At 51.4% G+C, this 21,190-nt stretch overlaps 1 protein-coding gene across 6 annotated transcripts in view; it reads left to right on the top strand.

Moving 5' to 3' along the window:
* Positions 1-268: 268 nt before the first annotated feature.
* SSBP3 (single stranded DNA binding protein 3) overlaps positions 269-21,190 on the top strand; it is a 150,335-nt gene continuing 129,413 nt past the window's right edge. For 2 of the 6 annotated variants that reach the window (XM_036351003.1, XM_036350998.1), the window contains exons 1-4: positions 269-458; positions 1,466-1,538; positions 1,762-1,823; positions 4,436-4,520. In XM_036351003.1, coding sequence (XP_036206896.1) covers positions 403-458; positions 1,466-1,538; positions 1,762-1,823; positions 4,436-4,520 — 276 coding nt within the window. In that variant the 5' untranslated portion in view covers positions 269-402. The remainder of the gene's footprint in view (positions 459-1,465; positions 1,539-1,761; positions 1,824-4,435; positions 4,521-21,190) is intronic. The other 4 variants (XM_036351004.1, XM_036351000.1, XM_036351001.1 and 1 more) reach the window with 3 other exon arrangements.

Raw genomic sequence — 21,190 nt, 5'->3', positions numbered from 1 at the left:
TCGGTTGAGCTCCAAGTAGACCAGCGGCAGCGGCGGCAGCAGCGGTGCCGGAGGCGCAGAGGGCGGCGCAGGCGGAGCCGGGCGGGCGGGCGCGCGAGCGAGCCAGCGGGCAGCCGGGCCGGCGGGCGAGCGGCGGCGGCACCGGCACCCCAGGCCGAGCCGGCGCGGGAGGAGTTCCAGGGCGATGGGGCCGCGGCCGGGGCTGACGCTTTGACAGCTGGAAAGAGCGCGGAGCCAGCGCCTGGGGGGGCGGGAGGGGAGCGCGGCGAGGAGAGCGCGAGCGAGCGAGCGAGCGGGCGCCGGGGAGGGGGCCGGGAGCGAGGGGCAGCTCGGGAGCAGCCGGAGCGGTAGCGGCAGCGGCGGCGGCGGCGGCGAGGTTCGGCGCCCTCTTCTCTGCAAACCATGTTTGCCAAAGGCAAAGGCTCGGCGGTGCCCTCGGACGGGCAGGCTCGGGAAAAGTAAGACCATGTTCCAAGTGGCCGCCGGGCTGCGGGCGGGCGAGCGGGCGGGCGGTGGGAAGCAGGTGGGCGGCGGGGGCGCTGCGCCCCGGGCCCCGGCGCCGCCTGCCTGGCCCCGTCCCCGAGGCCGCGGCGGGCGGTGTGGGAGAGCCCATTGTTGGGAGCCGGCTGAGGTTGGGGCGTCGGGGAAGGGGCGTCGGGAGGCGCCGCCGGGGGAGGGGGCACTTGGTGGCCGCGGGGCGTGCCGGGCCCGGGGGTGGGCGAGGTCCCGCGAGCGAGCCGGGCCGGCCGCCCCACTCGGGGCGCTCCCCGGGGTGGCCGCACTTTGCCCCCCGGGTGCGGGCAGGGGGCGCGTGGCTTCCGCAGCCCCGGAGGCTCCTTTTGTCCGCCCGCGGCGTGAGGAGTGCGCACCGGGGGCTTTGTTCGGCCGGGAGCGCTCTCCTTTCCCTGCCCTCGGCCTCGCCGCTGCTCCCGTGCCCTCCCGGGCGCCGGGCTGGGCAGGGACGGCGGCGCCGTTTTGTCCCTAGGCTTGGGGGACAGTTGTTTTTTTTTTTTGGGGGGGGGGAGGTAGTGAGGACGGCATCAAGCACCCACTCTAGAGCGCACCAGGCGCCCCGGAGTCCAGCACCGAGTCCCCGGACCCTCGGAGAGCTGGGCAGAGGGTCGCCAGGAGTGTGTCGCGAATAGGAGGGAAGCTATGGGATCGGGTGGTTTGCGAGTTTGCGAGACTTGGGTGGGTTTGGCCCCGACGCCACTTGGGAAGTTCAAGTTTGGGGGCTCCTCTCCAGGTCCCCACGGTTTGCGGTGCCGCGTCCCCCAACACCCAGCCCCTGGCTGCTTCCCCCCCCCGCCCCCCCCGCGGCCCCTGGCAGGGCCGAGCGAGCGGCTCCCCTCTGGCCGGGGCCACAATGGGACAGCGTGGGCAGGGCCGGGAGCCGCGGGCAGGGTCCGGAGCAGTGCCCTGCGCCCTGACACCTTCCTCTCTCTGCCCCCTGCCCGCGCTCCAGGTTAGCTTTATACGTCTACGAGTATTTACTGCACGTCGGAGCACAGAAATCTGCACAGACCTTCTTGTCAGAGGTGAGTGGGACTCGCCCCGTCCTCCAATTTCTAGACACCCCTGCCTCCCCACTCTTCTGAGAGCCTTTGTTTTCAGGAGCAGCCACTGTGGCCACCATTTTGAATTTTTATCACCTTTTGGCATTTATTGTTAGTTGGTCTTCACAGCCTTTTGGCTCCAGGAAGCCCCCAGCCCACCCCTTCCCTCTGCTCCTCTAAGCGATCTCTGCTCTCTCCTCTCTAGATTCGATGGGAAAAAAACATCACGTTGGGCGAACCACCTGGGTTTTTGCATTCGTGGTGGTGGTAAGTTTGTGTGATAGTTTTGTGTGTGTGTGTTTGTTTTGTCTGGTCCCAGTGAACAAAGGCGGGAGCCAGGAGGAGACCCCACCAAGCCTTCCCCTCCGGGGTGCACGGAGCAGGACGGGGTGAACAGGGCAGAAGAGGCTGCTGCCTGAAGTTTTTGCCTCCTCTCTCTCCTCCTATTGAGAGCCTACTAAATCATGCCTGGTGTTTGGATAGAAACTCCTTACTTTTCCATCTCACTCCCGGCCGCTAGGCAGGCTCGAAAAACCTTGAAGGATTTTTGTCAATTCTGCATGCTGCTTTAATTAGAGGGAGTGGGGGTGGGGCGGGGTGGAGGGGGGATACCAGGTCTGTTTTACAACTGGCCTATCCTTTCTTTTTTTCTTTTACTATGAACTCAGAACCGAGAGAGAGAGAGAGAGAGAGAGAGAGAGAGAGAGAGAGAGAGAGAGAGACCGACCATTGTGGCCTTTTCCAGGCACCCTGAGAAAAAGCAAGAAGGGGCTGCAACTTCCTTTAAAGATACTGATTCAGACTGACTGGATCTTCCTCTCCTCTGTGGGCTCCCCCTCCCAGCATCCCTAAAACCACAAAGTTTCATTTTTCTGAAAACCTTAACTTGTCGCTGTCGACCTCACAGAGCACCCTTAGTTGGTCGTTGGGGGCTCCCTTATCTGTGACCCTCCCCCAGGCCCCTGGGTCCTGCTGGTGTGGGACCCCCTCCGCCTCGTCTTAGGTTGCCTGCAGGCTGAAGGGAGGCTTAAGGTCAGGGGGAGCCAGTTGGGAGCCGGCTGCTGTGGAGGAAGACCTGGCTGTTTTGTGTGACTGATTGGTGCGGAGTCTTTGACATCCTTTTGAAAAGGAAAAGAGAGCAGAGGGGCTTTGATATTTTGGTGGAGTTCAGGAAAATGGAGTGCCATGTCTTGGGATCTTAGCGCGAGTACCTGGCCGCCAGCTCAGGTTACTGTTTCAGGTCGCTTTGAAATGCAGGGGGATGAAGTGTCTGTTCTACCTTGTGCAGGGAAAATGAGTTTTTCATTACTTCAGCCAACCTCGGGATTGCCCAGTGTTGGAGGCAATTTGGTGTGGCAGAAGGATTCGACCTGTCGGAGCGGGTGATGGGTTTTCTGTGGTGGTTTTTGGAGAGGAGTGTGGATTGGTGTGACGGGTCTGACCGCCAGAAATCCAGGTTTGTGAGTAAAAGTTACTTAGAAGGGACTGGGGAGTTTGTAATGTTAGAAATCTTTGGCGTGTGGAGGAGTTAATCAGATATGTGCAGCTTTAGAGGGCAGAAAGGAATGTTCCCGAGCCCCCCTCTGCAGCTAGACGAAGTCCCGATTTTCCTGTTCTACCCATAATCTTCCTGAAACTCCCGCCTTGTCTGTGGTTCTGGGCTCAGGTCGTGGTCTTGTTAGAAAGTGCCTCATGATTTGACACTGAGCAAATGACCACGGCCTTCGGGGTGGGAGGAAGTGGTGGAGCTGATCCAGAGAGGGCTGCGCTGTGCTCATACACCTGGAGTGAGATGCTTGCCTGATGACTGGCAGGGCTGCGGCTGAGATGGTTCCTTCAGTGCTGGCTGTTGGCAGCAGGGGCAGGAGCACTGTAGGAGGAATCAGACTTCTGCTCTGGTGCCCATTTTATCCTTCAGTTCCTTTCCACCCCTGGGCCTTGGAGAGGGTTTCCAGGGCCTCACGTTAAGGCAGTGACGACCCTGTGTTTGCATAGGGCTTTACTGGTCGGTAAAGGACTTGTACGTATGCTCTCATTTAATACGAAGAGTTGGAGTGACCGTATAACTCATGGAGGGGGATGAGGCTGGGATAGCTCCCGCCCCACCCCCTCCACATCCCTCCTTTGCTGGACCGGCGGGTAGGTACCTCTTTGAGGAGGGCTCTCTATTTCAATATGAAAGGACAAGATACCTAGTTGACCTTTGGCTAACTGATACTTGTTCTTTGGTTGGGTGGGGTGGAGTGGTTCTTGCATAAGAATAACTTGGGGGAGGGCCTGGCTGGGAGTCGGGGTGAGGTCCAGCAGTGTGGGGGTATGGGCTCCTGGATTAAGAGCCTGTGGGTTTCCTTTATGGGCAGAGCCACCCAGTTTGCTATGCTTATGAATCATAGTCCTGACTTTGGCAATTTAACCTTTTGACTAAATGCAACCATTTGGGGTTAGGGGTGCGACAAAAGGAGCACAGACCAGACGCCGGGATTCTCATACAGATTCCTACCTGTCTGCCTGGGCATCCAGGCAGGGTGGGTTGTACTAACGTGTCTGAGCTTCAGTGCTCCCTGTCTGTATAAAGTGGGGGTGAATCTCCTGTCATAAGCACTGTGGTTGTCACAAGCAGAGTCTAAAGTGTAAGGCATTTAGCACACAGTAGGTGCCTGATAAATAAGAACTCTTACTCTTATTACAAATAGCTGGTTTGCTACAAGAGGGGTTAGATCCATTTTGTTTTCTAGGCCAACTTTGCCCAATGAAGGCTGGAAAAGAGGGGGTTGAGCCTTGGGGAGACGTGGTGCTGTTAACACTGAGCATTGTGCACTTGCCGTTGTGTACACGAGTCATAATTAGTAATCTGATCTTATTTTATTTTCAACTTGCAGCGTATTTTGGGACCTTTACTGTGCAGCTCCTGAAAGGCGAGACACTTGTGAACATTCAAGTGAAGCAAAAGCCTTTCATGATTACGTGAGTAACAAAATTTTAATCCTGGCAATAATTACAGGGTTGGATAGCTCTAACTTCTTTAGGACCGAAAGCAAATACACAGCCAATTGGCAGTGGGTTTTGTTTTCTCCTTGCCTTTCTTCTCTGCCCACCTCCTCGCTGCCCTCGCCCTGTGCCCTCCTCCCAGCACCGCTCTAACTTGGTGAATGGTATTTCATAATGTTGTAATTACGCAAAAGTGTGTGTAGATACCTATCTGAAGAATTAAATGGCGTTGAGCAGGGCTCAACCATGTGCGGTTTATGTTCAGAGTGGACAGTTAACTGGGAATGGACTGAGCCTCTTTGGTGTTGGTTGGTTTAAGAAAAAACGGACCACAGCCAAAAAGAAAAATAAAGCAAATAGGAAATTTGTGTTTTGGAGTAGAAGGGGTGTTGAGTGAGAATTTGGTGAAATGGACTTTCGCATTACTCTCCAGGAAGTGATCTTTCAAATTATGTTTTGGGTGTTTGTTTTATGTTGGTTTTGGTGGGGGGGGCTCATGTTGTGTCTGCTGAGATGATGGGTACTTTGAAGTCCTTGGCTAGTCCATAATCCTGTGTTCAAAATATTCTTATGAACATATTTAATGTCATCACATTGTAATGCTTTCTATTCTATCATTCACCGTCTACTTGGATGAGTTTTTTGAAATGTATGAAATGCTTATAGGAGAGATGCCTGCCCCATGTCCCATCATACATGGCAGCCCCCTCAAAAAAAAAAAAGGGCTCCAAACCTGGGTTGGTGTCAGACTTTCTGATCAGATGAAACAGGTTAGGATCTTCTGGGGGGGGAGATGGAAATATCTGAAGGTCTTCCCAGCCGCCTTTCAGTCTGCTTCCATTGGCCTTGCAGAAGGTTAAGTGTGTGTGTGCGCGTGTGTGCGTGCGCGCATGCTCGCACACATGCACCTAAGAGGTGGTCTATTTTTGTCTCACGCTTCTGCATGAAGTGGAAAGGAATAGTCCCCAAACTCTGGGGCATGGAAGTTGGTTTTCTGATTGTCACCGGGGCCCACCCCCTTGGCCAGGCCATGGTGTCCCCTGCGTGCAGAGTTTGAAGCTGGCCTAGGAGACCAGAACCCATCTGGTTGAGTTTCACAAGTGGGCAAATCCCATTACTGTGAATATCTTTATGGTGAAAATTTCCCCTGTAACACGAGGAGTTAGAGGCTCAGCTGGAGTCGGCCTGGATTTGAGACTATTCAATGTGATGAAATTCTGCCTTGACTGAAAAGTCAGTGCCTTTGGAGTGGAGTGCCGAGGAAATTCACCAGTCCTCATGCCCTCTCCGGGGTTGAGAATGAGAAACTGGCGAATGGTACAGCCGAGCAAACTTTTCGTAGTGAAAGGTGAGGTGCCTCATTCCCTTGAGATGTGGTTCTGGGAACATCCAGGATCTGGAGGTTGGAGGAGGAGGCTCAGAGGTGCATTAGTCATAGAAAAATAGTTGGTGAATTTGACCTTTCCACCTAGTAAAAGTCTTGTGCTTTAAACAAAAAACTATGGACAGCCAGTTCCTGTGTGGCCAGTCTACTGCTATGCAAATGGTTTTATTTTAGAGTGGGGGGATGGGTAGGTGTGCCTATTTCAAGCCAATCTCTTGATACAGGTGACGGTGCTACCTTTTGAAGCTGTCTTTCAGAGGCTAATGATTTTTAACGGCGTTTAGTGCTCCAGTAAGTAATGTGAGACCCTCTTTGGCAGTTTGTGGTTCGGTCTGCCACCTTGAAACGGTATGGTGGTTGGGAAACTTGCATGGGTTTGCTTCCAGTAGTTTGTTAAGAAATGACAGCAGAATTGTGGTAGTGATTTCTGAAGTTGGCGTAGGCATTTAGAAGACGCTAGCAAGAGGCCAGGGATTTGCAGATTTTAGGGTCCAAGCCCTTTTTCCTGGATTGGAATCCACCTGTGGCCCAAGAGTCAGATTGAGGGGGAGGAGGGATGAAGTGAGGAATGGGAACAGGAAAGGAATGTCTCTTTTGTGAAGGAGTTAAAGAGGTAGCATTGAGTTGCTGGGAAGATGAAGAAGCAAATGGAAAATTAAGAACTATTTAAGAAAATTAAGAAAAGGAGCTCTTACCGTCCTTCTCAAATCTTCATGTGTTCCCGCATTCCCATGGCTACCATCGCGTTAGTGCATATTTGTTGCTGCTAGAATTACTGCCGTAGTCTCTTTTCTGGACTCTTGTCTGGAATGCATGCTTCTCTTACACATTCACATTCCGTCCATCTTTTATGTTCTCTGTCGTGGAGGATTTTCAGGATAGTTTTCTGTACACTCTGATTGCTCCTCAATCTCAACGTCTATAAAAAACCAGCTATACACAGCCTTTGTTGGCGGCTTTCCATGTGCTGGGCCCCTGTGCTGAGTGCTGTAGGTTCAGTGACCCTGGGAGAGAAGGCATGGTAGCTCCATTTTGCTGGGCCCCTGTGCTGAGTGCTGTAGGTTCAGTGACCCTGGGAGAGAAGGCATGGTAGCTCCATTTTGCAGGTGGAGAAACTGAGGCTCAGAGAGGTGCATTCACAGCTGGTAGGTGGTAGAATTAGGATCTAAGTCTAAGCTCAGGTCATAACTGACTCCAGAATTGGTTGGTTCTCTTACGCACCCAGCAGCTCGGCCTCACAGGCCATGGCAACACCTTCTAGTATTCTGACTAACTTCTCATTCAGGGCTGTCTTTGCAACCACAGCTTGTTAATCTTTTCCATGCCAGAGACCATTCATCCACAGAGCTATTCATCTCTGTAGCTCACAATACCTTGCACCTAGTAGGTATTCATGCTAATTAAATGAAGGAGTAAGGAAGTACATCGGAAAGAAAAAATAGGTACTTTGGGGTCAGTAAGTAACCTGGTCTGGAACAGCCCATGGAACACTGGAGGGGTGTTCTTTCGGTGACTTCATTTTTGCCGGGTGATCTTGAGCCAGGTAATTTAATGTGGGTTCACTCGTTACCTTAAATCTTTATGGAAGATGAAGTGCAGTATAAATAAGAGTGTGCAGTAACTGGCCTTTCGTTTTTGATCAAGGAGATTCAGAGATTCTCGTGGTTTGTGGGGGAGTCAGTGTGGCCCAGGTACCAGGTTGGGGCCTCGATGGGTAGTAAGTAGTAAGTCTTTGCTGGGCAGGGACGCGGAGTGCGTGCCTGATTCTCGAAGGGCCAGAAAGGACCTCTGTCCGTCGGAAGATGCTGGTCTCGGCTCACTGACGGAAGTAAGTGGTTTTGTGTTCTGGCAGGTTGTTGATGGATCAGGGTGATCTCAAAGGCTCTGCTCAGGCCAAGGCCAGGCGATCGGGCCTGGAGTGAGCCAGATGACTCAGCGGGGAGGGGGTTTAAATTTTCTCTGAATTGGTGAGTTTTTATTTGAGTCACCATCTATTTTCTCCCACACATCTGGCAACTTCAGGTTTCTTGGCTCATTGTTCATAAGCCCGAGTGCCTGATGCTGACCACGTACATCGTGGAACATTGGGGGACTTGGTGCCCCGAGTGGACTTTATTGAGAAACTGATTTGTCTGTAGTCAGAAGAGCCCTGAGGCCACGGAGGAGGCTCACAGGGAGGACCCTGCCTGTCGTTTCCGTGCTGTTCCCCTCTGGCTGGAGCAGTGGTTCTGAGAGTGTTGGTGAAAGCCCGTGAGGTCCCATTGGGCTTTCTTAGACTTTTGTCTGGTTCTGGCCTTTGTGGAGCAGACACTCCCAGTTGCCAACGGTATCTCACTGCGGGCCCAGGGGGGTCCTGGCGACCCTCTTCACAGGATCCATGGGGTTGGTAGAAGTGCCTTTGGTGTCCTCTCAACCACCAGCAGTTCTTCCCCTTCTTGTGGGAGCTAATTTTGTGTTTTCCTTTTGGAGGCAAGAAATGAATGGAGCAGATAAGGCCTTGAAGCGGAAGGTGCTAAAGAGCAGTAATGGTTTCATGCACAGCTCATGCTGCTATACTTTTCATAGTGCTTTTTCAATATGTGGTTGTGGTTTGGCCTCACCGCTGCCTGTTGGTCAGGTTTTATTAAGGTCTCATCCCCATTTTACAGATGAAGAAACTGAGACTTGGGGTTTATATGTTTTGTCGAAGGGCATGTAGCCAGGCAGTGGAGGAAAGATGCTTGCTTTTGACTCAGAGTGTGCCCATACCTGTTCACTGAAGAACTGAATTTAGCAGAGAATAGGCTGAAGTTCCTGAGGGGTGAATTGCAGAGTCCCTGGCAGAGGTGGGACCTGAGCTCTGGGAAGGGAGCTTGTTACGGTGCACTGGCTCTTTTGGCTGGGAAATGTGATAAAAGCTATGGCCTTTCCTTCCAGAGAATGCATGTTCCTCCACAAAGGAGACTTTGTACATGGCTTCAGGAGGTTCACGGGCTGCTGCCCCAAATTCCAAACCCCTCTGTGATCCCCAGTGAGGAACTTGGGCGTGTAGTGGACATGGAGTCCCATGACCTTGCTAGTCTTAAGCCTTAGTTTCCCTCCCGAGGACCTTGTCATTGGGAGCCCCTGAGCTCCCTTACCCCTGTGCTCCTGCCCAGCTGTGACCCCTGTGACCCCTGTGACCCCCTCCACCCTCTGCTGGGAACCTGTCTCTGCAGGCGCGTTGGTTACGAGTCCTGGGCGTGCATGCGAGTGGAGGTATTTGTGGCTCAGTGGCAGGGGTCCAGCGTCCTTGGTGGGTTTGAAATAGCCAAGTGATATTTGAGAGGGTTCTCCTTGGATGTGCTGAGCTGAGGTTCCTGCCAGGCAGGGAGTGTCCACGCCTGCCAGAGCCTTTGGGAGCAGGGGCACGGGTGGCCGGGCGGCCGCAATGGGAGGAGAAGGCCGCAGCTGGGCTCTGGTAGCTGGGGGAGCGCTGTCCCCCGTGATAAGCCAGGGTAGCTATCTGCCCAGAGGTCCTGACAAGTTCACGGCGTTGCCTTTGGCTCTGACCCTTGGCACCCTTGTGTGGCAGATTATGAAAACAAAACGTACACAGTTGTTTCTTTCCCCTCTCCCTTTGGAGCTTAGACTTCGGGTTGCATCCTTTCTTCGGGCTCCCACCCCCGTTTGCTGCAAGTCCTCTTAACCCCCCGGAGCCTGCCAGACTCCTCCATCGGTAGCTAATTAAACACTAAATGAGTAACTGGAATTGCATTTTGCCAGAACCCAGGCAGTGCAGCCACTTTAATGGGTTTCAAGTGGCAGCAAGACCCCAAATTGCAAATCTTTGCCCTTTATTTTAAGGCGGGAGTGGGGCGGGGGGAGTGGTGGGGACCCAAACAAAGTTTTTGGCAGTGGTCACTTCATTTGAACTCCAAGACCAGCCGTGCGCACCAGTCTTTGCATAATGCCATCTTTGTTAGCTGAGCATTTGCAAACTTGGACCGAGAGCCAGCTCTGTGCCAGCCCTGGCGCTGAGGGAGCCGGGAGACACCCGGCTCTCCCTGCAGCGTCCCTTAGGCTGTCTTAATTTTCCAAGGGAAGCAGGTTCTCTAGTGGGGACTTGAGGCCAGAGCCGCCTTGCCCCCTTTCCTCGACCTTCCCACCTCCGTGTGTGAGTGTGTGTGTGCTTAAGTATAAGAGGGAGAAGTGGAAGGGAGGTGTATGTGCTTGAGGGCCTGTCAGCCAAGATAACAGAGATGTTACACTAGCTGTAGCCTATATCATAGTATCTAGGGTTTAGAGCAGCGGTTCTCAACCTGTGGGTCGCGACCCCTTTGGGGGTCGAACAACCCTTTCACAGGGGTTGCCTAAGACCATCGGAAAACACATATATAATTACATATTGTTTTTGTGATTAATCACTATGCTTTAATTATGTTCAATTTGTAACAATGAAAATACATCCTGCATATCAGATATTTACATTACGATTCATAACAGTAGCAAAATTACAGTTATGGAGTAGCAACGAAAATAATTTTATGGTTGAGGGTCACCACAACATGAGGAACTGTATTAAAGGGTCGCGGCATTAGGAAGGTTGAGAACCAGTGGTTTAGAGTATTTAGAAAAATTAATCTTTTTTAGCTTGGTAATAATTCTGACCACGGCACACGTACATTAGACGATTCACATAAACTTCTTTAATACATGTTGCAGGGAGCTTACAGCAAACGGACAATAATGACTGTTTGTTTTTGATTCGCCAGAGTAATGGGGTTTCCTGTAGCCTTGGTGAGATGAGTTTTAGGAATGTTTCTCTCTGTGCTATGCTTTTATTTCCCTGAGCCTTGAATCCTCTGGATTTGAAGGGTTTGGGCTCTGACTGGCAGCTGGGATGCATACCTGAACTCCAGTTCTCACTCTCGTTTCCTGGCAGGGCAGACTTTCAAACACTCAGTTTTCCCATCTGTAGAATGGGGAAATGGTGATCCCCTACTATGGTGGTTGTTTCTCTGTGGCTAGTACTTGGTGATTTTGTTTCCTTTCTCTTTACAGCCTTAAAGTCTCCCTCCCCCCCTCCCCCAAATTTTCATATCATGGAAGAGAAAATTGCATATTTTTCTGGGAGAGCAAGTTGACCGTAGGGACTTGAATTTCTCAGTGATGCTCTCTGATGCCCTGACATGTTGTGGAGTCCTCCCTCCATCCCAACTGTCTTGTCTCACCTCCACACCCCTGCACGGGGCAGAGCAGGCTTGTGCCACAGGCTGGTACTGATAAATGCTCTCCTGAGGTGTCTACGCGCCTTATCTGTGTTGGACAGAGTGGTCCTGTCCCACTCCCACATGTAGCTGCCACAGAGCTAGATGGTGAGGCCCAGAGAGCTGGCGACTTGGCCTCAGCAGAAATCTGAATTAAAATTTCTGCTTCATACCACTTGTTAGCCGGGGTTGGTGCGGGCGGGAGGGGGGCTTCACTTCTTGAGGTCCATCCTCTTGACTGTGAAACAGGTGCAAAGGGTTGTCCTTGCTCAGCCAGCCTACGTGGGAGTTGCTGGGAGGAAGGCTTGGAAGCTGTTGTGCAGTGAAGTGCCATGGCAGTGTTGATAGGGATGAACAGGTTCGAAGCCCCTGGGTTGGGATCTTGTCCTTGTCTTCTTTGTGTATGTGCTGCCCTGGCCGGCCTTGGGCCTCCCCTGACTTTCTGATTGAGTGCGGAGTTCCAGAGAAGGGCCTAAAGGAGAAGGGGGCTTGTGCATTGGACAAACTGGTTCTGGGTGCGTTGGTTGCTTTCTCTTTCCACTTCCTAGGGTGAGCTTCAGGCCGTGGTCAGCTGGCCCCCAGACAAGGAGCAGAAGACACTGCCGAATGTCAGGGTGTTGATTTAGTTCCATCGTTGAGTGCCTGCTCTGCTCACTACCCTGTTGAAGAGACAGATGTAGCTCAGGATGTGATAAGTGCTTAAACACACTTGTGCAGAACGATCTTGGTCTTTGGAGGGATGGATTCAGAGTCAGGACAGGTCACAGGAGTCGGTAAGCAGTCCCACCCTGGGAAATACATTCAATGCAGGGTTGCAGGTGATGGAACCAGAGGTCACCTAGTCATCTTGCAAGTAGGCAAACGGAGGCCCAGAGACGAAAGATGCCCCCCCACCCCCCGCCTGAGGTCACCAGTAGGATTCAAACCTGCAAACCCGATCAGGGTCCTGGACTCTTACTTTTTCCCTTTGCTGCCTTGCTCCACTTACAAGCTATGCAAAGTGGACACCTTAATTAGCCTGTCTGTGCCTCAGTTTCCTTAGGCAAATGAGGGTAATAATAAAGTATACCTGCCTCATAAGGTTGTCATGAGAATTAAATGAGTTTATGCGCGTGGGCATACATACACACACACTACATATAGCGCCTGACACAGCGTAAGTGCTATGTCAATGTGCTGTCATTCTTATTATCTCACTTGTATGAATTCCGACTCTCTGATGGCCAAAAAGGGGACAGGAGCAGGGGTTTCGGGGTGAGAAGTATGAAACATGAACCACCGTTGGCTTGCTCACATGTTGATTAGCTCTCTGGGTCCCTGGGTTTGCGTCCACCTTCATCAGGCATACTCGTGCTTGTGAGGATGAGACGATCCCACGTGTGGCTGCCCCTGGCCAGCACCTGGCCCGTGCTGCTCAGTCAGTGTCCCATTTTTCTCCTCTTCCAGCCACTTCCTTTGCTCTCAGAGTCCGGAGCTGTGCCCAGCCCCCTCTGATCCTTCCCTTTGGTCCCTACTTGGTACTGCACCACCTGAGATGGATCTCTTGCACCCTTGCCAGTCAGCCCTCTGTAAAGCAGGTAGTGTGGCTGCCTCCACCAGGCCTGTCAGCACCACCCCCTTGGGAACACCCCTTTTCTCCCCCCCCACCCCCAAGAACTTTGTGTCTTTCTTACTCACTTGCTACTTGCTGCCCGGAAGGAGAGTGATTTGGGGTCTGGGTTGTATCTCTTTCCTTCCTCCTTCTAGATGGGAGTTCCTGAGGACAGAGCCCTTACCTTCATCCCTGCCTGTCTCCCCCGTTCCTGGGGCCTCTTGCAGAGTCTTGAGTAAACCCCCAGGTTGGGGAGCTACACTCTGGGCCTTGAGAAATGAGAAGGGTTTGATCCCTGCCCAGGGATCAAGCGTGTTAAATACACATTTTAATGGAGATGGACAAGTGGCTCATGGTAACTTAGTGTTTTTGCAAACTGAGTTGTGACCCGTGAGTGCCTTGTGAAATCAACTTAGTGGGTCAGATTGGCAATTACAGAAAATGAAACAACTGTATCACAAAAAGTAAACATAAGTATTAATTTGGGAAACTTGTTTCCAGTGATTTATGCGTGCCGTGTGCCCTGGGTTGTGGTGTGAAGTTTGCCTTATTGTGGGTCTCAGTCTAAACTCGGAAAGCCACGGGCCTGGCGAGGCTGAGGTCGAATCTTGGGACCTACAGGTTGGGTGACTGAGGCGAGGTGATGAGCGATTGCTGCTGACCTCAGTCCCCTGATCTGTAACAAGGAGGGAATCAGCCCCACCTCCTAGGGTTCTTGGGAGGGTTGTCTCCCCATCTCGCTTCCTGAGTGGTGCCTGGGGGAGCTCTGCACCTCTGCCTTTGGTATTTCCTGCCGTGTTGGTGGGGCATTGAGCACGTGTGGATGGTGCTCAGCAGATGCTTGCCAAATAAGCAGTAGCTCGTAGCTCCCACTTGAAGTCTGCAGCTTGTCCCCGCTGGCTGGCCTTGGGCAGCTACTCCTGTCTGCCTGCCCTTGAGGAAGAGGGGTTCCCCGGCCCCCTGTGGAGGGTGTTGTCTGAACATCTGCAGGGCTCAGGCAGTGGCCACAGCAAGAATCTTGAGAACAGGTCTCAGGGCAGGCATCCTGTCTGACCCAGGTTGGCCCAGCCTCCCAAACTCCCTCTCCCCTCTGGGTGACAGCTGTTTGCGTAGCTCCCAGGCAGGCTTTGTATCTCCTGCTCTTTGTGTGTTTGGGTGAAGCCCTTGACATTTCACTTCTGTTTCACAGTCCTCTGACCTTAAGAAGCATGGCTGCTCCCTGCGGCCTCTGTCTGAGGTTTTCTTCTGATCCTTCTCTCCCCGTCACAAAAGGCTGTTTGAGAGAGCAGGCTCTGGGGTGGCAGACGTCCCCGCGCCTGGGATTTAGCTGCAGCCTTGCCAGCTCTCCTGGGATGGACAGAGTGTGGCTTTGCAGACTGGCCCGGAGCAGCGGCCGGTTGTTGGGCCGTGCGTCCTGCTTGCTTGCTGGTCAGTGATGGGTACTAAAGCTGTGTCATGGACAGTGCACAGAATTTGGACTTTCAGATGGCCTTGGGTAAGTCATGTGGTCGGAGCCTTAGTTTGTCTGCCTGTGATACAAAAATACGTAAAATAAGGCCTCACTTTTTTTTTTTTTTTTTTGCCTCAAGCTTCTTTTTGAAGTCGGGTGAGAGCAATTGAAAATCGTTTGTAAGTTGTGGTCCCCATTTGAGAAGGCTGTTTTAAATGTGAACAGGCCATCAACTCATAGAAATGTATATAACAAAGGAGCCTGTCTATTTGCAGATAGGGAAACTGAGGCCTGGAGTCAGGTGGTAACATGGCAAGTCTGCGGCTGGATGGGCTCCTGGTTCCCTGGGCAGCCACTGACGTTCGCAAACCTCCACTGAAGAGGCTGGCGCCTGGGTCTGTGCCTGTGCCACCCGTGAGGAATTTTGCAGCTTTCTTTGGGAGATGCCCTGGGCTTCCCGTGGCTTTGGCCACCCGGCCTGTGCTGAGGGGGCAGGCGGCCCAGTGGGCAGGCCTGGCGTCGGGCGTGTGCACACTGCCCTTCTTTTCTTGCTGTCTTTTAGAAGGCTTCCAGTAGAGAATGTTATCCTCTCTCTGGAGGCCCTGGCTCTTGGCAGCGCTGCCCGCCAGATCCCGCTCGGCGAGCCCACTTGTGTTACATGAGGCAGCGCCTGGCCCACAGCTGCGGATCTCCGGGCTGGTGAGCTGCTTCAAAAGGGGATTTTACAGCATGACAGGGAATTTCAGCCACCGCGTTATCTCCGAATTGGCCAATTGATGGTTTCAGCAGAGCATTTCAGCATCGGGGAAGTCAATACAATTTGAGTTAGTTGTGATGGCTGCCACTTTAAATACCTCAGTGAATTTCTGTCAGCGAGCGAATGCGTGGAATAGGGAATTGCAGAAAACTTGATCACCGGAGTGCTTCAGTCGATTCTGACCCCAAGCTACAGAAAATGAACTTAACTCTAGTTGACTGTCGCCACGTACTTTCTTTGGCATTATTTTGCTAGCAGCACCTTCATCAAAGGCAACTTGAAGAGATGAGATGAGGTAAACATCACTTGTTTGAGTCCGGCCCCCGCAGTTAGGGAGCGCTGGTCTTCCATGGGACGTTGAGCCATTGGGAGTCGGGTGGTGGTTTCTTGCTAAGGGATACATTACTAAACTATGGTGTTGTGGTTTAATAATAATGAACCCTTTATTTAATTAAGGAAACAGTTGTTTATTGAGCATTTACTGTGTGCCAAGACCTTTAAAAGTGTTTTTATTTCCTTCTTACCCTATTTGGGCAGAGTAGTGAACAGGATTTTCTTCCCATTTCATGGAGGAAGAGCTGATAACAATAGCAAACAGTTACGGAGTGCCAACTGTATGCCAGGCACTGTTCTAAGTGCTTTAGGTTTTATCTCAGGTCATACTCAAAACAGCCCTGTGGGTGAAGTCCCATTTTTCTATTTTGCAATTAAGGAAACTGAGGCACTGGAGGGATTCAGCATTGTTGAAGGTGGACTTAAACTAAAGTGCTCTTCGCTACCCATCACGTTGCCTCCCTAAGAATTAATACCAGATTTGACATCTTTGCTCCCTAATTAATTGATGACCCACTGCCCAGCCTGGGGTGGTTTGATACTGGGACGAGGAAGACTAGGGTAGGAAGTGAGTCCTGAGGGGGAGGGGCAAGCCCACGCCCTGCCTGTGGGTCGTATGGTACCCTAACCGTGCTGTGCCTGGTGCTGTGCTTCTCCGAGGGCGGAAGGACTGGGCTGGTATTCTGTGACCTCACCCAGGAAGAAGACATCAGGCTTTGGACCCCATACACCTTAAAGAAGAGTTTCCCCATTTCTTCACTCCCAAGGCCTTCTTGTATTAATCCCCTACCCCACTGTGGACTCCAAACAGATTGCATGCATTGAGTCACCATTCATTTTGATGAAGAAATAGGAACAACAAGCACGATATAGTTGCTGCTAATAGAGCTTCTTATTAGCTCAGGGGAACCGATGTGAGCACACCAGTTTGGTGGAATTCCAGTTCAGAAGAAACATTGGGAATTCGGATTCCAATTCAGTTGAGGCAGACCTGATTCTTGCTGAGCAATTCTCCAGGGTCCCTAAAAGTTTCAGGAGACCCGAGTCCATAGGCTGGGGACCTCTGGGTCAATGCCGTGCTTCTCACACCCATCTAGCAGTGTGTGTGTGTGTGTGTGTGTGTGTGTGTGTGTCTGTGTGTGTCCTTTTGGCTCTGTTCTGGGATGGCCAGGGGTGGGCTCTGTGGAGGGAAGTCCCTCATGATTTCCTGTGGGAGTCTGGAGGGTTGGAGGGCAGAGTTCCCACGAGGTCACCCACTGCAGAGCAGGCAGTGCAGGCAAGGCTTTTAGAGACAGGATGGGTGGCCCAGGGGTGTGAGACTGAGTAGAAAGCTCCCATCTCGAGAGGATGCTCAGAGTCCCCATCCCTACAGACTTGCAAAGGCACACATGTTCACTACTCATCTTTCTCAACCAAATTTCCCCACTCACTGGCTGTGTGACCTTTTCACTGGCCGCTGTCTTCCTTTGGGGCCTCAATTTCCAATTGTTGCACATGGAGACAGGGATACAGATGAGATTTCTGAAACAGCAGTGACCAGCATTTACTGCACATTTGCCCGGGGCAGGGGCTGTGCGTGCGTATGACGTTTAATCCCCCTAACTCCACAGGGCAGAGTCTGCTTTCTACCCTGTTCCTTGAATGCAGAAACTGAGGCTCAGAGAAGTGACCTCGTTAGCCCATGGTTACGAAGTCATCAAATAATGGAGTCAGGACTTGAAACCAGGGCCCCGTTCCTTGAGCCAAACTGTTATTTTAAGAAACTTTTGGATGACTTTGTGAGATGGGGACCTTAGGGGGGAGATGCACCTCGAAAGTATTGGATCATTTTAGTAGAAATCTATAAATGAATGTCTAAAAAAAAAAAAGATGTGACAGTTTGCCTCCTAGTGAGATGAATGCAGATAAACCTGTTTTGACTGTTAACTTATTTTGTTGCTTAAAAGCCAGTGACTTGTAGTATTGAATTTATTTCTCTTCACAATGTTTAAGTGTTTGCCACTTCTTGAGTGACGTGCGTGAATTTGGGAACTACCTGTACTTTGGGAATGGAGGCTGCTGTGTGCACGCAAGGATTTTGCCTTGAGAGGGAGCTGAGGAAGGTTTGTGTGGCGCAGGCTGCAGCCGAGGAGTGGCTGGAGAGCCACGTGCGCACCTGTGTCTGAGGGAGTCGACGGAGCCACAGTTGCTCTGAAGTTGGGGTCACAGTGGAGAGCTGATCGCAGGAGTCTTTGTGACTGGAAGCCTAAATATTTATTCTGTTCTGTCCCTAATGAAAACAAATTGTCAACAGTTGTTCAGTAACTGACTAAATTAAAATCTGTAATTAGTCAATTAGATTAAAGAGTTGGCACAACCTGATTGTATCATGCTGGTTAGGTTATTAAGAGAAAGGGTGTGATTTTTAATTACTGAATGCTAATTTTGACAGTTTCAAATAGAAACAGACGTGTTTTTCCCCCCCTTTCCCTAATTCTGAATGGTTTGGAAAGTAAAGACACTCGATGTGTAAATTATGTTTTTTTGAAGGAAAATATTCCGAGAAGGCCCTTCTGTAGAGTAGCGGGGGATTTTAGTTAAGAGGCCACACTGGATTTCAGTGAAAGGGTTAGATGGAAAGCCTTCCTTTTTTGAAGGAAGGATGGCCTGGCGTTTGGCAGCTTGGTTTTTGCTTTAAAGGAAAAGTTGATTTTAGCTTCAAGCAGTTGTGTCATTGAGTTAGAGTTCTTCCTAGGGTCTCCCTTAGTCTGCCACCTAAGGGGTTTTTCTGACCAACACCTAGTAAGCTATAGGTAATAGGAGACAGACTCAGGGAGGAAATATACCACTGTGTGTATATTAAGTGTGGTGGGACCTCACACTAGTGCAGGCGAATAACAACATCCTACTTTTTATAAAATATGGCCTTAGTCTCCGGGCAATCCAGCGAGAAGGACAGATGGGATGTGAATGTTCTTAGGGCCTCTGCTTTAGGGCTGAGCAAAGTGAGGAAGAGCTGGGGAATGGGGAAGGGATGTCAGAGGTTTGGGGTGTTGGGAATGGAGGGTTGCAGAAAAGCAGCAGAAAGAAGGGAATTTCTGTAGGTATAGTGGAGGGTGGACAGAGAGGAGAGGGAGGCATCTTGATTGGGAGGAAGATGGGATTAAGAAGCAGGGCCAATTTGTGGATTTAGAGGTATAGAAAGCCAGGCAGAGAATTGAGGATGGAATAGGGCAGGCCCGTTTGAATTGGAGCAAGTGCTCTTTCCATTTTGTGTTTCTGCAGGATGCCATGGTGTGCCTCCCCTGAAAACAGTGAAATATGGGTTATCCATATCCTTGGAGTCAGGGATAAGGAAATCTGAGCTGCTAACAGCCACTCACCCCATGATACAGGCTGGGTCCCCTCATCTGCCAGAAGGGGCCTCCGGTCCCCTCACCCTCTTCCCACCTCCTGGGAGTTCATGATGGGTCAGCTCTAAGCTGGAAGGCACTGTGCACATGAGTCATTTTGTTTAGGGGGCTTAGAAGAGGCTCAGGGGCCACTATAGGAAGGCCACCCAGCCCTCATTTCGCCCAAAGTCTTGTGGGCAGCAAGAGGTTGAGACTCTTACCTCCAGGCCCTTGGCTGCTGGGCTGTGGGCTCTTTACAACCCCTTGGGCAGCCTCCCAGTCTTGGGGAAAACTGCCCCAAACCTTGTGCCTCAGGAGCCACACCCAGTAGCTTTGTTGGTGTTAAAGCATAGGCTCTGTCTTCTGCTGGCTGTGTTTTCCAGGACACTTTTGGGAAGGACCAGTTAAAATAGCCTCCAGCTTTCAAGATTTAACATTATAGTGGCTGGTCATCCATAGTTTTTTCTTTTTAAGGAAGCAACTTTGCTTTTTGTGTCTGGATTCTAATCCCCTCTAGGCCTTTACTCATAGTGTACTCATAGGCCTCTGTGTCCTCATCTGTTAAATGGAGATTGCATTCAACTGGCAGTACTGTTTTGAGGTAATGATGCAGAGCATCCTAGAAGATGCCCAGTAAATATTTCGGAATGACCGCATGATAGGCTGAAAGACAGCCAGTGTTCTTGGGAAGGGGGTCTCTGCCTAGGCAGCTATCCTGGGGTATGCTCAGGCACACGCATAACTGAGAGGAGCAGAATGAAAAGCAGGAAGTATTTATAAGTGGTGGATTGGTATATATTCTGAATTTGGAATTCCTCTTTCGGACTCAGGATCCACAGCCAAGGTTAAAAAACCCATGAGAGGTGGAGGTGGTGGTGGTGGTGGTGGTGGTGGTGGTGGTGGTGTGTGTATGTGTGTGTTTGTGTGTGTTTGTGTGTGTCATGGCAAATAGAAGAAAGGAAGTGACAGCACTAGGAGAGAGTTTATTTTAAAAGCTTCCCCACTGATAGATTTGTAGCTCTGGGTACATAGGGAAGCTTGTAAAACTTGATTCATTTTCTTCCTGATGTCGGTTTTTGTTGGGGAGTCGAGGTGAGGACAGAGCCAGCCAAAGGAACCCACCACTTTGAGGTTAGAAGTGTTTGTCCCCAGTGCACCCGCATACAGGGCCAGAGCAGTCAGTGTTCTCAGCCCTGCTCCCTGCTCCCTGCCCCCAGAGGATCCTTTTCTTCCTGGGATGGAGGAGAGTCTGTTGCTGGGGTCTCATCTAGGGATGAGCAAGGACTTCCCGAACTCAGGACGACTTCCTACTTCCTTCCTGGCCTACGCTGCCCAGAGCAGATCGGGTTTGCTCTTTTCGTTTGCTTAGGAAACAGGCCCTCCCCGTCCCTGTCCAGGCCTGCTCTGGAGACATGGACGGGCAGCTGGGACAGTCGTTGGACAGCAGCAGCTAGGGTGTGTCCTAAACTGGAGGGCCAAGTGAGCTGTGATACCCTGAGACTTTGATACCAGCCAATTGCCGGGCTGTAGCTAAGGAAAGAAAGGGCCAACCTCCCCGCCTCAGGGCCTTTGCACGGCTGGCTGTTCTCCTTGCTTGGGGCACTTCCCTCTGTCAAGGGCCTGACACCGGATGGATACCAGTTCATATTTGTGGACTGAAAGAGTGAACAGGAAGTACAGAAGACTGCCCACCTACCAGGGCCTGTCTGGACATTTGAATGGCTCCCTAAAGTCTTCATGCTCTCAGAGCAAGGCCAAGTTTGGCTGCTTGGTTTGAGCTCTGGCATTGGCATTTGCCTTTCTTTTCTTTCTTTCTTTTTTTTTTTTAATGAGAATGGCACAACTCAGGACACCAGTTCCTTCATTTTATTTATTTAAAATATTTTTATTGATTTCAGAGAGGAAGACAGAGGGAGAGATAGAAACATCAGTGCTGAGAGAGAATCATTGATCAGATGCCTCCTGCACGCCCCTGCACTGAGGATCGAGCCCGAAACCAGGGCATGTGCCCTTCACTGGAATTGAACCCAGGACCCTTTAGTCCGCAGGCCGACGCTCTGTCCACTGAGCCAAACCGGCGAGGGCTGCCTTTCCTTTCTGAAATAGGTCTTTGACACACTGATGGAGCTTCAGATTGCGGTGTCCTCGGAGATGTGTGGGAAAATGCTCAGTGTTCAGTTAGCCCAACCTTTTGCCAACTAAGGAGCCTCTCAGGCTAGAAGCCCCGTGACTCCTGTCTTGCCTCGTTTTTGCCTTTTGTAAAGGGGGTTGGAGAGTGGGTGGGCAGGGGTGGTGTCTGGAATCCTGAAGGCTGTCACTCAGCTGGTGTCGGAGTGGAGTGTTAACCTAGGATTACGGGAAATAGCCCGCTTCTGATTCCTCTAACTCTCCTGTTTATCTGGGAAGGAATATTTTACAGTTTGACCGCCGTGTTTCATGGATGGTAGCAATACCAGGCCACACAAGTCTACAGTTGACCTTTGCATTACCTGAGGAGACTCCTGTTTGCTTAGCTAAGGGGGATAAACAGGA

The sequence above is a fragment of the Myotis myotis genome, unplaced genomic scaffold (assembly GCF_014108235.1).
Source record: "Myotis myotis isolate mMyoMyo1 unplaced genomic scaffold, mMyoMyo1.p scaffold_m19_p_2, whole genome shotgun sequence".
Lineage (NCBI taxonomy): Eukaryota > Metazoa > Chordata > Mammalia > Chiroptera > Vespertilionidae > Myotis > Myotis myotis.
Note: the sequence above shows the minus strand (reverse complement) of the source record. Positions and strands in the feature narration are given on the sequence as shown.